The sequence below is a fragment of the Bombina bombina genome, chromosome 5, assembly GCF_027579735.1.
Source record: "Bombina bombina isolate aBomBom1 chromosome 5, aBomBom1.pri, whole genome shotgun sequence".
Taxonomy (NCBI): Eukaryota; Metazoa; Chordata; class Amphibia; order Anura; family Bombinatoridae; genus Bombina; species Bombina bombina.
The window spans coordinates 85,559,282-85,575,342 of NC_069503.1; the positions used below are offsets into that span (position 1 = coordinate 85,559,282).

A 16,061-nucleotide genomic window follows, 5' to 3' on the forward strand; every position below is an offset into this window, starting at 1 on the left:
AATATTTACTAACACCTAACTTTACCACGTCCTTGCTCTAACTGGAAGAGAATGACTGGAGTGGTAGGGAAGGGATATTTGACAGCTTTGCTGTGGTGCTCTTTGCTGCCTCCCTCTGGGCAGGAGTGATATTCCCAGTAGTAATTAGATTATCCGTGGACTCATTGTGTCATTAAAAAGAAATCTGGTTTATTGGATCATGCATATTCACTCACAATGAAGGTGATAATACACCGATGTAAGGAGAGATAACCTTATCTCTAGGCATGGGGCAAACAGGCTTATAATTTGAATAAGATAACAGGATAATTCCGTCCTACAACAAGTGACCCAAAAGTTGATGTCTTATAAGGTACTCTAAATATAAAAATAGACCACACATAAAAAGTTAGTAAGTTTATTTGTTTGATATATATTTCTAGATGAAAAAATGAAAATGTTCCTATAGCAACACTACGATCATACAAGAAGGAGATAATCCCAAATGCTTAATACAAGAGTTCAAGGTTAAATGGTTGCAATATGTATATGAATAGGTTTTCAAAAATAGCTGAAGGACTCTACTACAAATATACTGCAATACGTTGAAGCCAACATACAAAGGTCCAAGAAATGAACTCAAAATGTTTATGCTTTAAAAACATTGTAATGACTGTAAATGTTATCAAAATATAAATTATATATGATGTACTGGGAACTACAGGGATTATTATATGTGTTACCTATGTTTGTTTTATGGAACAAAAATAAAAAGAAATTTCAACATAAATAAAGTCAGTTTCCCCTCAGTAATTCCTCTGGTATATAACATGTACAATGCAAAGCATCTATTGCTATACGAAAAGGTTTATACACATGATGTGCACATTAAATATATCCCCCAGATGTCAATCATTTGAGACCGATATTCTTGTTTATATAATTTTCTAACACTCTATTTATATAAAGACTCCTTTATTCTGTAAATGTAATTATTTTCTCCCCTAAGTAAATTAAACGTACAACTCCTAACACTGGCATATTAATAAACAACACTGGGGGTGCTTTGCTGGTGAATGTTTGTGTAAGCTGGTCAGTATGAGGACAGATTTGTATATTCATGTGTGGTGTTTGGATTCATTGATATGAGAGAAACTGAGGCGCACAGATATAGAGGAACAAAGGACAGCAGGAGAGCACTTCCAATCTGGGGCTTTTATATCTCGGATTTAGTAAGTATTAATTAAAATAGGATCATTTTTAAAAGGTTTACACATTGTGCTTATAAAGTTTATTTTGTAAGTAAATATTTGGTGTTTTGTGATACCGGATTTCAATAAAAACCTTTTTATACTTTCTAAACATGAGAAAGGTTTCTTCCCTTGTGAATCCTTTCATGAGTTTTCAGATGATCAATTCGTGTAAAACATTTTCCACACTCTGTACATGTGAAAGGTTTTTCTCCTGTGTGAATCCTTTCATGATATTTCAGAGTACTCATTTGTGTAAAACTTTTTTCACACTCTGTACATGTGAAAGGCTTTTCTCCTGTGTGAATCCTTTCATGATGTTTCAGACTACTCTTTTCAGTAAAACTGTTTCCACACACTGTACATGTGAAAGGGGTTTCTCCTGTGTGAATCCTTTCATGATGTTTCAGACTACTCTTTTCTGTAAATCCTTTTCCACACTCTGTACACGTGAAAGGTTTTTCTCCTGTGTGAATCCTTTCATGAGTTTTCAGACAATCCATTCGTGTAAAACATTTTCCACACTCTGTACATGCGAAAGGTTTTTCTCCTGTGTGAATCGTTTCATGATTTTTTAGATCCCTCTTGATTGTAAAACTTTTTCCACACTCAGTACAAGTGAAAGGTTTTTCTCCTGTGTGACTCCTTTCATGATATTTCAGACTACTTATTTGTGTAAAACTTTTTCCACACTCTGTACATGTGAAAGGCTTTTCTCCTGTGTGAATCCTTTCATGAGTTTTCAGATGACTCTTTTCTGTAAAACTGTTTCCACACTCTGTACATGTGAAAGGTTTTTCTCCTGTGTGACTCCTTTCATGATATTTCAGACTACTTATTTGTGTAAAACTTTTTCCACACTCTGTACATGTGAAAGGCTTTTCTCCTGTGTGAATCCTTTCATGAGTTTTCAGATTACTTTTTTCTGTAAAACTGTTTCCACACTCTGTACATGTGAAAGGGGTTTCCCCTGTGTGAATCCTTTCATGATTTTTCAGATGATCAATTCGTGTAAAACCTTTTCCACACTCTCTGCATGTGAAAGGATTTTCTCCTGTGTGAATCCTTTCATGATGTTTCAGGCTACTCTTTTTTGTAAAACTTTTTCCACACTCAGTACATGTGAAAGGTTTTTCTCCTGTGTGAATCCTTTCATGAGTTTTCAGATGACTCTTTTCTGTAAAACATTTTCCACACTCTGTACATGTGAAAGGCTTTTTCCCTGTGTGAATCATTTCATGAGTTTTCAGATGATCCATTCGTGTAAAACCTTTTCCACACTCTGTACATGTGAAAAGCTTTTCTCCTGTGTGAATCCTTTCATGATTTTTCAGACTAGTTATTTGTGTAAAACATTTGCCACACTCTGTACATGTGAAAGGCTTTTCTCCTGTGTGAATCCTTTCATGATTTTTCAGACTACTCATTTGTGTAAAACATTTTCCACACTCATTACATCTGAAAGGTTTCTCCCCTGTGTGGGTCTTTTCATGAGATATGAGATTTTTCTTGGATATAAAACATCTCCCACACTCATTACATGTGAAAGGTTTCTCCCCTGTGTGGGTCTTTTTGTGATACCTAAGGCTTCCTTTAGATGTGAAACATCTCCCACATTCTGTGCACGTGTGAGGTTTCACAACTGTGTGAACTGTGTGGTGTTTAAGAAGATGCAAATTACATGTGAATATTTTCTCACATTCTGTACATTTGAATGGTTTCTTATCTGTATGAATAATTTGGATCGACTGAAGACTTTTCCCTTCTTTGAAATGTTTTGAAAACCCAGTAAATGTGTGTGGTTTATCCTCTGGGATATTTATTTCACTAGATAAGGCATACATGTTGTCCTCTTGTTTGATGACTAAATTACTCTCTGTACATAATGACTGCTGCCCAGTTCCTGCCAATTCAACATCTTCTTTAACTTTCTGCTGTGATTTTCCCAATGTTTGTGAATAGTCATTAGTGTCTAAGACTATTGCAGTTTGCGGTATCATTCTGATGCTTCCTGTAGTGACGGATACATATGAACTATTGACTTGTTTGTCTACATAAAAAGAAATGGAAGAAAATATAGAAAGTTTATTCTTTATAATGGAATTAATCTTTTAAAAAAATCATTTATTTACACTTTCTTCTGTTTTGTGTTCATTTTTAAAATGATTCACCTGTAAATCCCAAATTAAAACAATGAAAGACAAAGAATGTAAATATATCTACATCATAACAAACTAAACCACTGATTACTGATGAAAACAATTTATAGGGTCCCATTAAACATAGTGCGTGTGGATAATGTTCTCAGCCAGGGAACCAGTATAGCTGTATTGTGGTCAGGAGAGGTGGCATCCCCCATTCTCATTTAACATTGCACAAGCAAATGCATATACAGCCCTGCCCGCTCATGCTTAACCAGTTGGGTGAGAACATGATGTCTTAATCATTACAGAGTAATAATCAGTGTGAGATGTTTTTAGAGGGTAATAAACAGTTATCTTATGATGCTTCTTAGCTTGCTTTATTAGTTTAATAATACTCAGTGTTAAATTAAGCACATAAATCAGTGGCGGTTCTGGGGTGGGGAACACTCATTGGGGGAGTTGTGGGTGTCTCACACATGGCAACAAGGTAGGCGTAAGTGTATTTATGGGAGTTCCATGAGCTGGGTCAGGGCAGAGGAAGGTAGAGTTGCAGGTGATCTGAGAGCAGGTGTTGACACAAAATGTACTTAAAAGATGCAGATATAAAATAATAGTTTATATTTGTTTAGTGAGTGATCTGTTCTATTTTCCCTGTCATTAAAGTCAGCATAATATCTATTTTACTCACCTAACACATATGAGTCCATGCTGATAACAGGCTCCCTTATTCACTCCAGTTACATCAATACCAGATATCTCTCAGTACTCTGGCCGTGTCTGTAAAAAGTATATTAAATGGTTTAGACAGATAATAATAAATAATGGTTCTGATTAACTGTAAATATGGTATAATTAAATGCACACATAACAATGCATGTGATACAGATCAGCTGATTAGGTTATTAGATATGTGCTATTGATTCAGCACAAGCATATAGTACAATTAGCACTAGCACAATGTTATCTATATGAAACATATGAACTAATGCCCTCTAGCTGTGAAAAACTGTCAAATGCATTCATATAAAAGGCGGCCTCCAAGGGCTTAGAAATTAGCATATGAGCCTACCTAGTTTTAGCTTTCAACTAAGAACAAAAAGAGAACTAATCAAAATTGATGATAAAAGTAAATTAGGGAGTTGTTTAAAATTGCATGCCCGATTTGAATCTTGAAAGTTTAATTTGGTCTTTACTATCCCATAAAGCAAACACTGCATGGGGGGGTTGGCAGAGACAAGTGCTAAAATGTTCATTTTTAATTAACCATTTGAGTGCTAAGCACTTTCCCACCTAGGTGCTAAGCTTTAAGTTTTTTTTTATTTAAAAAAATAAATAACTTTTTTTGTTTCCAGATCCCCAAGAAAGGTTAGACGATTACCTTTCCAACTGTGGGTCTTGGGGGTCTGTAGCTGCTTAGATGCCTGAGATACAGGCTTCTAAGCAGCATGCCCCCTGCTCCTATACTTAACACTGTTAAGTATAAATAAAGTTATGCTGTGATGTCATCACGTCATTGTGCGTGACATCACCACACATAATGTGAAGCAACGGCGATGCCTGTCACTATGCAGGCACGATCGCCGGGGTAGGAGTGGGGTGGGAGCCCCCAGATCTCCTTCAAGGTGGGAGAGTGCTAGCGACGGCTCTGAGCTGTCATTAGCACCAGAGTGGGAAACTCTGCAATGGCTCAAAGCCGTCGTTAGCACTCAAGGGGTTAATATCTAGGACAGAGATAAGAAAAGGAAGCCTTTGTGTGTATATAGAATGATGGAATAATGAGATGTTCTCTCAGCAAGCTCAGCCCATTAAAAAGAATCATAAAGTATAGAGTAACAATATCAACAGATGCATACTAACAATACAATAAAACTTACAATGATTTTCTAAAGAGCAGTAGATTTCTGAAATTTTGTTCTGCACCTGTATCACGTGACAGCTATCAGCCAATAACAGACTCATATTTGTATACAATATAAACTAGGGCTGCAACTATTATTTTCATAATCGATTAATCGTCCGATTATTTTTTCGATTAATCGACTAATTGGATTAAAAAAAAAAAAAATTGTTTCCTATATTTAAAATAAAATCCACATACTAAGTGTTATAAATATAAACTTAAGACTAAACGTTTATGGGAAACTTCCGCTGGAGGAGGAGCTTTGCGTAGATGCGCAAATCTGTGGTCTCGTGTCTTGGGAGGCAGAGACCCATGCAGACATCCTGCACGACGCAAATCTCCATTGCCATGAGCATTCACCTAGGCCTGGGGGCTCTAGCCAGGCGGAAGCCCGGAGAATGGGAACAGGCTCCGATGCTGAGGCCTAGCTGTTTCCTGGCTGTCGCAGCCAAGCTACATATCCAGGGGCTCTGGAGAACCACAAAGTGTCCCGATAGGCTGGATAAAGACCCAGGTGGACAACAAGCTGACCACCCACATGATTTCCAGGGCTGTACACGATCCAGAGGAAAGAGAAGGAACTTTCATGCACATAGAAACCAAATGGAGAGGCTGGTGTGGAAGGTAGCAAACATAACGGCTTGCTGGAGTAAGTCCCTTTATAAGAGCCTAACTGAAAAATCCTCCCCTACAGAGACACAGTAACCTGGTCACTGACCACTGGTCAGAGCACGGAGCACCCTGGAAAAAGCACCAGAGGACCATCGAGCAGAGGTTAAACTTGAAGTATCTTAATGGTCACGGATCAATCGCTGGAAATTGACACTTAAACAGCAAGTACTGTATCTACGGCCCATGTGTTATATTGTTGCTATTTATACACATGCCTGCTGAATATACTGGCAGCTAATACCTTACAATCAGTAAACTCCAATGTGTAGCAAGAGTTTATACTTTCTTATTTTGTCTGCTGGTGTGGAAGGTCTTATGAAGGAAGAAGGGTCTAGGCTATTTGTTGAGTATCTGATTTACTGATCCTATGTGGGTTACATTGGCTAATATTCATAAGCTGAAGAGTTAAAAACAAGGCCTACACTACTATCAAGCTGCCATGGTTATATGCGTGATGACATACTAATTGCATGTAATTGGAAGGTTGCATAAATCAAGATCTACTCTATTTTGTCTCAATTGGTTATCATACACTATATTGTTATAGCTAGTGGTTTAAGATCAAATAGTGACAAGGGTAGACCCTTCTATAAGGGCTCATGATCCACAGTCCCTCAGGAATAGGATAACTATGTTTATAAGGATTTAATACTAAAATAAGTATAATTGGTAACTGCCTAATTGAAAATTCTGCATAAGATTTATTAGAGTCTAATTCTGTCATGTATTGGTTTTTTTGCATGCATATTGTTGTACATTGTGATGCCATTAATCTGACTTGATCTGTGCCTGACGTCAGAATCATGGGTTTTTAAACTAAACTTAGCTCTTTTGATTGATATTCACTTAAATAATTGACACAAAAGATTCACCCTGCACTTAAAATAAAAATATTTTTCACTTTTTGCAACACTATATGGTGTTTTGTTTAAATATATGCACCACCAAATGTTATAGAATCATTTAAGTCCAGATTTTATGTATTCATTTTTTTATGTAAGACCTATTCACCACTTTTTTTTATCTATGGAAAGATATATCACTCAATCTAAAAATAAATTGCCAGTAATGCCTCCTAAACAACGAGAAAGAAAAACAAAAAGCCCTGACTTAGAAAAGAGTATTGATCTACTGGGGATACAGCCTGGCAATTATGACCACCAAATACTGATACAACTAATTTCTGACCTAATATTGCCACAATTTAACTCAATTAAAAGTGAGATATCAGGTCTCACTGAAGAAGTTAGACAGTTTTCAAGAAGGTTAGCTGAGGCAGAATTACGAGTATCTGACCTAGAGGACCAGATAGGTACAAAGGAAAAGTTGACTAAGTCCCAAAATGATGCAATAAAAAAATTACAAATTAAGGTTGAGGATCTAAAAGACCGCTCACGTAGGAATAACGTGAAAATAACTGGCCTTTCAGAAACGGTCTTGCCTCAAGACCTAATTAAATTTGCCACCAAAGACCTACCACTATTACTAGGTCTTCAAACTTCAGATACATCTTTTTTGGTAGAGAGGGCACATAGATTGGGCGCTCCCAAAGCTGGTATTGATGGCACATATAAACCTAGACCTATCATGGTAAAGTACCTAAACTTTCAAGATAAGATAACAATTGTGAGGCAATTCAGACAAAAAAACTCGATGATAGGACATGAGAAAATTATTTTGTTTCAAGATTTCTCTGTTGAAACTCTGATGAAACGTAAAGAAATGTCCCCTTACTGTACGACCTTAATACAGAAAAGTGTCCAGGCCAGACTTATCTATCCAGCTTAAATCTGTTTTAAGGTAAACAATGAAAATGTGACTATGAAAACCCCTCAAGAGACTAGAGAGTATATTAGCTCATTATTGTAGTATAACACTAGAAGTGATATATTGGGTTTTTCCTTTTTACTTGTATTTTTTTTTTTCCGATGGCCTTAATATATAGATTAGATCTTGGCCAATAATTGATGTTGTATATAGGAATATTAATGTATAGAGAATTGATTTATGATATACTATTTTATGAAGATGCGATACTCCAAGAACAGTGCTCTTTACCATTTTCGAACTTTTTTTTTTTCTTTCTTTGCGTGTGTTTTAAGACTAAGAAAGGGAGATGGTTAATATTTTATCTTGGAATGTAGGGGGAATAACTTCTCCAGCGAAGAGGAGCATAATTCTGAAATTGTTAAAAAAAAATAACCCAGATATTGCTCTTCTACAGGAGACTCACTTGCAGGGTGAGATGGGTAAACTTAAATGTAAATGGGTAGGGGAGATATTGTCCACCCCTGGCGCGAAGCGCAAGAGAGGTATAGAATTGTTATTTAAAAAAACTTTGGTTATTAGATTTTAACTCAGGAACGGGATCCAGGGGGTAGATATACCATAGTAGAACTAGAATATGGAAATACATCATTAGTTATATGTAATGTATATGGCCCAAATGAATTAGACTCTGGGTTCTGGGATAAAATATATATTAAACTTTTCCCGTATATAAATAAGAATTTGATCATTGCTGGTGACTTTAATATGACAACTGCCCCGGTGATAGACAGAATTAGAGCCGGTAATGCCCATATAGGTAGGTAATCTGAAGAAAAACTATTTACTACTTTTCGCAATAAATTGGATTTATATTACATATGGCAAATTAAAAATCCAGATATAAGAAGCTTTACCTTTGAATCTAAGACACATAAAGCGATGTCCCGAATAGATCTTTTTTTAATAAATGAATCAATGTTGTCTCTGGATTTATGCCCTATAATCTATGACATAGTGACCTCTGATCATGCAATCATTGCCCTATCTATAGATGGTATTCAACTACAGAAGTCATTGGTTAACAATTTCTACTTTCCCAAATACCTTCTACAAGATATAGATTTTAATAGCTTTTTAGTACAAAAATGGAAATAATATCAAGTAGAAAATAAAAAATACTACCATAAGATTGAATTTTTTAGGGTAAAATAAACGCCTATTTAGTTAAGTGGAAAAAAAAATTCAGGCAAGGGAGATACAACTGTCAAATCAATTAACACTTTTGGAATAAAGTGTCCCTTCCACAAATAATGCCAGAGGAACTGCTAGATTTAAATCAACCTATAACAGAAGAAGAAATCCTGAAAGCTATAGGAAAGGCCCAATTAAATAAAGCCCCAGGGCCGGATCAAATGCCTGCAGAACTTTGTAGAATACTTAAAGATGAATTGTGTGGCACGTTAAGAGATCTATTTAATCAGCATTTTATTAAGAAGTATGCAGAATCTAGTCTCTTTTTTGCCTCCACGGTTACACTTATACACATAAAATATAAAGACCCTGAAAACCCCAACGCATATGGACCGATATCAATATTACATAAGGATTATTAACGTACAGCTATAGTTGCAGATTGATCAATATGTATCAAATTATTAATGTATTTTTTTTTAATCTAACAGGATTCATGCCATGGAAAAACTCTTCAAAGAATATACAGAAAGTTCTATTGGTCCTGAATCATTATTGGAACAAAGTTAAAAATAAAGACAAATCCTGTGATTTAGACCTAGCCCATTTAACACTAGACGCAGAAAAAGCATTTGACGCAATTATATGGGATCATCTGTTTACTGCATTGTCTCAGTTTGGCCTAATAGGTCATTTTCTTAACTTTGTTAAACTGATCTATAATACACCTTATTCATTCCTTTTGGTAAATGGACAACTCTCCCCAAAAATAGTTCTAACAAAAGGTACTAGACAAGGGTGCCCCATTTTAACACTACTGTTTAACCTCTCAAAAGAACCACTATTATTATTATTATTATCGGTTATTTGAAGAGCGCCAACAGATTCCGCAGCGCTATAAACAAAGGGGGAGTACAACAAAACAATTACAGGGTAGAGGGCCCTGCCAAGAGTTGCACTGTTGTAGTCAGCTCTTAAGAAGGTGATCTGCAAACAGCTGGACTTTTAGGCTTACATGCTAAGAGGGTTCAGGGGATTGCAGTGGAGGAGAGGAACTGGTATTAGGAAAGGTTAGCGTAGGTTGTATGCGTCCCTGAACAGTAGAGTCTTTAGGGAGCACTTGAAGCTTTTAAAACTAGAAGAGAGTCTTGTGGAGCGAGGCAGAGCGTTCCACAAGATGGGAGCCAGTCTGGAGAAGTCCTGTAAACGGGAGTGTGATGAGGTGACAAGAGAGGTGGAGAGTAGGAGGTCATGAGTAGAGCGAAGGGGACAGGAGGGAGAGTATCTTGAGACAAGGTCTGAGATGTAGGGGGGAGCAGTGCAGTTGAGGGCTTTGTATGTCAGAGTGAGAGTTTTGTGTTTGATCCTAGAGGCAAGAGGAAGCCAGTGAAGGGATTGGCAGAGAGGCGCAGCAGATGAAGAGCGACATGTAAGGAAGACGAGTCTGGCAGAGGCATTCATTATGGATTGTAAAGGAGCTAGGCGGCAGGTGGGGAGACCAGAGAGGACAGAGTTGCAGTAATCAAGGCGGAAAAGAATGAGAGAGTGGATTAAAATCTTAGTTGTGTCTTGTGTAAGGAAGTGTCTAATTTTAGAGATGTTTTTAAGGTGGAAGCGGCAGGCTGTAGCCAAGGACTGAATGTGAGGAGTGAAGGAAAGATCTGAGTCAAATGTGACCCGAGACATCGGGCATGCGGGGTAGGGGTAATGATGGAGTTGTCGACAGTTATTGAGATATTGGGGGTGGAGATTTTGGAAGAAGGGGGGAAAATGAGGAGCTCAGTTTTGGAGAGATTTAGCTTGAGGTAGTGAGAGGACATCCAGGAAGAGATGTGAGAAAGACAGTTAGTGACACGGGTTAGCAAGGAAGGAGATAGTTCTGGTGCAGAGAAGTAGATTTGGGTGTCATCAGCATACAAATGATATTGGAAACCGTGGGACTTAATTAGGGAACCTAGTGATGACGTATAGATTGAGAAGAGAAGGGGACCGAGGACAGAGCCTTGCGGTACTCCGACAGAAAGTGGTGATGGGGCAGAGGAGGCCCCAGAGAAGGCTACACTGAAGGTACGGTTTGACAGGTAGGAAGAGAGCCACAGAAGGGCTGTGTCACAGATGCCGAAGGATTGGAGTATTTGGAGCAAAAGAGGGTGGTCGACAGTGTCAAAGGCTGCGGACAGATCAAGGAGGATAAGCAGAGAGAAGTGGCCTTTTGATTTAGCTGTAAGTAGGTCGTTGGTGACCTTAACAATAGCTGTCTCTGTGGAGTGTTAGGGACGAAATCCAGATTGCAGTGGGTCAAGAAGGGAGTTTAACGTAAGGAAATGGGATAGGCGTGCATATACTAGTTTTTCGAGAAGCTTTGAAGCAAGAGGGAGGAGGGAAATTGGGCGGTAGTTTGATGGGGAAGTAGGATCAAGGGAAGGTTTTTTGAGGATAGGTGTGACCAGTGCATGTTTCATCGATGAGGGAAATGTACCAGTGCTGAGGGAGAGGTTGAAAATGTGTGTTAGCATAGGGGTAAGGGTAGCAGAGAGAGAGGGGAGCAGCTGTGAGGGGATAGGGTCAAGTGGACAGGTAGTGAGGTGAGAGCGCAGTATAAGTGCTGAAACTTCATCTTCAGTAACAGGGGAGAATGAACTAAGTTTCAGGTTATGAGGGTTGTGGTTGAGTGAGAGTATTTGAGGGGGGGAGAGAATGGAATTGTGTTGAGAGCTGATTTCATGTCTGATGGAGTCAATTTTGTTAGTGAAGTGACTGGCAAAGTCTTGAGCTGACAGAGAAGTTGTATTAGGAAGTGGGGGAGGGCGGAGGAGAGTATTGAAAGTGGCGAACAGACGTTTTGGGTTTGAAGAAAGATTAGAGATAAGAGTAGAGAAGTAGTGTTGCTTGTGGAGATTAAGGGCAGAGTAGTAGGAGTTCAAGATGAATTTGTAATGAAGAAAATCAGCTGAACTCCGTGATTTTCTCCAATGCCGTTCAGCAGTACGGGAACATCTGCGTAGGTACCGTGTCAGAGGAGTATGCCAGGGCTGGGGATGAGTGTGTGATTTCCTAGCAGTGGTAAGAGGGGCGAGATTGTCAAGGACGGATATAAGGGTGGAATTATAGTGGCAGATAGATTGTTCAGGGCAGGAAAAGGTGGAGAAGGATGAGAGGAGTGGTTGAAGGGAATTAGCAAGTTGTTGCTGATCTAAAGACCTAATACTTCTGTGAAGTTTGGTGTGAGGAGTAGAAGGTGGAAGAGTTGTAGGAAGGGATGATATGTTGCAGGTAAGGAGATGGTGGTCAGAAAGAGGAAAAGGGGAGTTTGAGAAGTTTGAGAGAGTGCATCGATAGCTAAAGATCAGGTCAAGGGAGTGACCGTCTTTGTGAGTGGGAGAATCAGTCCACTGTGACAGACCGAAAGAGGAAGTGAGTTGCAGAAGTTGTTTAGCAGATGAGGCAGTGGGATTGTTAAGGGGGATGTTGAAGTCGCCAAGAATGAGGGCAGGGGTGTCTGAGGAAAGGAAGTAAGGTAGCCAGGCAGCCAAGTGATCTAGAAATTGAGTTGCGGAGCCAGGGGGTTGGTATATGACTGCAACACGTACAGAGAGAGGGGAGAATAAGCGAATCATGTGGGTTTCGAATGAGGGAAAAGTGAGGGAAGAGATAGGGTGTATTTGTTGGAAGGTGCAACGAGAGGAAAGTAAAATACCTACACCACCTCCTCGTCTATTACCAGACCTAGGAGTGTGGCTGAAGTGGAGACCCCCGTGTGACAGAGCAGCAGTGGATGCTGTGTCTAGGGGAGAGAGCCAGGTTTCTGTTAGGGCCAGAAGGTTGAGGGAGCGGGAGATGAAGAGGTCATGTATAGAAGTGAGTTTGTTGGAAACAGAGCGAGAGTTCCAGAGTGCACAGGTGAAAGGGGTAGTGGCTTTAGATGCAAGAGGAATGTGAGTAAGGTGAGCAGAGTTTAGTTTTCTGAGTCTATGGGATGGTACACATGGATGTGCACGGCTTGTCAGTGGTTGGGGACCAGGATTAGGGGAGATGTCACCAGCAGTAAGTAGAAGCAAGAGGGAGAGTGACATGAGATGAGATACAGATTTGCAGTAGTGAGACTGCTTTTGAGATGAGCTGCAGGGGGTAGAGAGAGTGTTTAGGAGTAGGTAAAGTTCATGAGTAGAAAAGTAAGGTGAGTTTAAGAGAGATGGGCTAATGAACAGTGCAGGTGGAGAGGGAGAAGGAGTAATTGAATAGTGTAGTTTGTTATAGAGACAAAGGGTAGCAAAAAGGAATATAATTATATTGAGCATTTTTACAGAATTGGGAACCAGTTAAAAATATAAGACACAGAATTGCTGTAACAATTGCATAAGGGAACAAAAAGGTATGTGAAACATAATATAATAAAAGTACTGTGTATTCTGTGGGGTTAAGGGAATGGAAGGATGTGCTGATCAGTGTTTGCACCTGGCATTTTAGGAGAGTTAATGTTGTGTGGGAGACTATCTATAAATGAGGAAATGAGCTTGGGGTGGGAGGGAAGCTGTTTTCCAGAAGGCTACCTGTAGAAAGTTAGATGGCTATTTCAGCAATTGAGTGAAAAGGTCTGTGGGTTTTTTTTCTGTGTTCTGGGAGAGACTGTAGAAAGTTAGATGGCTATTTCAGCAATTGAGTGAAAAGGTCTGTGGGTTTTTTTCTGTGTTCTGGGAGAGACTGTAGAAAGTTAGATGGCTATTTCAGCAATTGAGTGAAAAGGTCTGTGGGTTTTTTTCTGTATTCTGGGAGAGACTGTAGTTAGACTTAGACAAGCTCTAGTTGGCATTAAGCTAGGAGACTGTAATTTAATTTTCTTTCTTTACGCAGACGATTTAATACTCTTTATCTAAAACATCACAAAATGTCGCGCTGTTAATAGAACTAATTAATTAATTTGGTTAGTTTTCAGGCAATAAAGTTAACCAATGGAAAACAGAATTAATATTGATCAAGTGCCCCACAGGTCAAGCTAATAATCATCCCTTAAAGAGGTTGAACAAAATAAATATCTAGGAATACATTTAAGTATCAACCCCGGGTTATGGTACACGTTAAATTATGTTACATTTTTTTCAAGATAGTAAAACCTCAATAGAAAAATGGAGACCATTGCCCATTTCATTGTTAGCCAGAATTCTAATCTTAAAAACATTCCTATTCCCTTGCTTGTTATATTTACTACAAAATCTTCCAAAAAAATACAGATGTGAAGAGCTATGACTAAAAATGCAATTTTGTATATGGGGGAAGAGAAGGGCGAGATTATAAAAAAAAATCTTAAATTTAGATAAAGAATTTGGGGGGTATGGACTTCCAAATATTAAATTATATAACCAGGATTCAATGGTGAAAATTGCAATTGACTGGATTACAGAAAAACATTTTTTTTCTCCTTCTTGGATATAGAGGGAAGTTTAATAAAACCATTCTCGCTAAAAGCTATCCTTCATATCCCTGTAGCTAAGCTGCCACCGTTAATATTAAATATAAAGATCATAAGTAATGTGGTTAACGCCTAGCAAAAATTTTGTACAGTTCTCAAAGTAAATTTTAGATTATCTAAGTATCTTACTATTTTAGGACACCCTGACTTTTCCCCAGGCCTGAGTTTTGGCGTATTTCATCTATGGAAAAGAAAAGGATTAGAATATCTAGTACAACTATTGGACAAAGAGACTAGGGTGATTAAACCATTTATTAAACCATTTATACAGATCCCAGACAGCACTTATTTGGCTTTTTACAGATTAGACAATTCCTTAACTATGTAATACAAAACCCATCTACTAGTTCGGACTTGGGGATAATCGAAGATGGCGTACAGATCAATCGGGCCGGTTACTGTTCAATATCAATCTGGTACAAATGGAAAGAAACACATAGCTACCTTGTAGATATTTCATACATTACACCCAAATTATTAGCTAAATGGGATAAAAATTCTAAGGGGGATTGTTTTCACTGTCAAGCCCCTCAAGTGGATATTCTTCATTGTTTTTGGTATTGTGCGAGGATCTGCCAGTTTTGGAAAATTGTTTCCTTCTGGCTTAATAAATTTTTAACCCAAAAAGTCACCTTTACACCTGTTAGTATCTTTTTCTTTATCCAATTTGTAAAGGAAGAATACTCCCTAATTACTGAAGTTGAAAAAACAAAAAAGAAGGTGCCACCATAGTGCACAATCAATAGCATCAACACGCCATCAGCGCAAGTATTACTATACTTACAGGATCAAAGACATTTGAGAAGTGTCACAGCCGCCTCCTGGACTCTTAGGAGTCATCCAGATGACTCACGCTCTCGTAATTCCGGATAGGCTGATTTTAAGCCGAATGTCCGTGCAATGCTGCTGGTTCACTTAAAGGGACAGTCTAGGCCAAAATAAACTTTCATGATTCAGATAGAGCATGTCATTTTAAACAATTTTCCAATTTACTTTTATCACCAATTTTGCTTTGTTCTCTTGGTATTCTTAGTTGAAAGCTTAACCTAGGAGGTTCATATGCTAATTTCTTAGACCTTGAAGCCCACCTCTTTCAGATTGCATTTTAACAGTTTTTCACCACTAGAGGGTGTTAGTTCATATATTTCATATAGATAACACTGTGCTCGTGCACGTGAAGTTATCTGGGAGCAGGCACTGATTGGCTAGACTGCAAGTCTGTCAAAAGAACTGAAAAAAGGGGCAGTTTGCAGAGGCTTAGATACAAGATAATCACAGAGGTTAAAAGTATATTATTATAACTGTGTTGGTTGTGCAAAACTGGGAAATGGGTAATAAAGGGATTATCTATCTTTTAAAACAATAAAAATTCTGGTGTAGACTGTCCCTTTAACTCCAGAACACAGTCCTCTGTATTAAACCTGTGTGCAGCAATGAAAACCTCCACCGGTCAGGATACTACACACCCAGTGTTACCCAAATGGTAAACGCTGACCGCAAACTGGAAATTACACTGCAGTGTATAAAAATATATATTCTCGTGGAACAAAGTCTATTAAAATATATACAGACTTTATTTGTAACACATAAGTCTTTGATCCTGTAAATATAGTAATACTTGCGCTGTTGCGTGTTGATGCTATTGACTGTGCACTATGGTGGCGCCTTCTTTTTTGTTTTTTCAACTT

The 16,061-nt window shown here is 38.3% G+C and overlaps 1 protein-coding gene across 1 annotated transcript; it reads right to left on the reverse strand.

Annotated features, from left to right (window-relative positions):
• Positions 1-383: 383 nt before the first annotated feature.
• Positions 384-4,151, reverse strand: LOC128659226 (gastrula zinc finger protein XlCGF26.1-like). Its single transcript, XM_053712905.1, has 2 exons — positions 4,062-4,151; positions 384-3,279 (listed from the first exon to the last, which is right to left on the reverse strand). Exons 1-2 carry the CDS (start codon positions 4,078-4,080, stop codon positions 1,337-1,339), a joined length of 1,962 nt encoding a protein of 653 aa, XP_053568880.1. The 5' UTR covers positions 4,081-4,151; the 3' UTR covers positions 384-1,336.
• Positions 4,152-16,061: the final 11,910 nt, after the last annotated feature.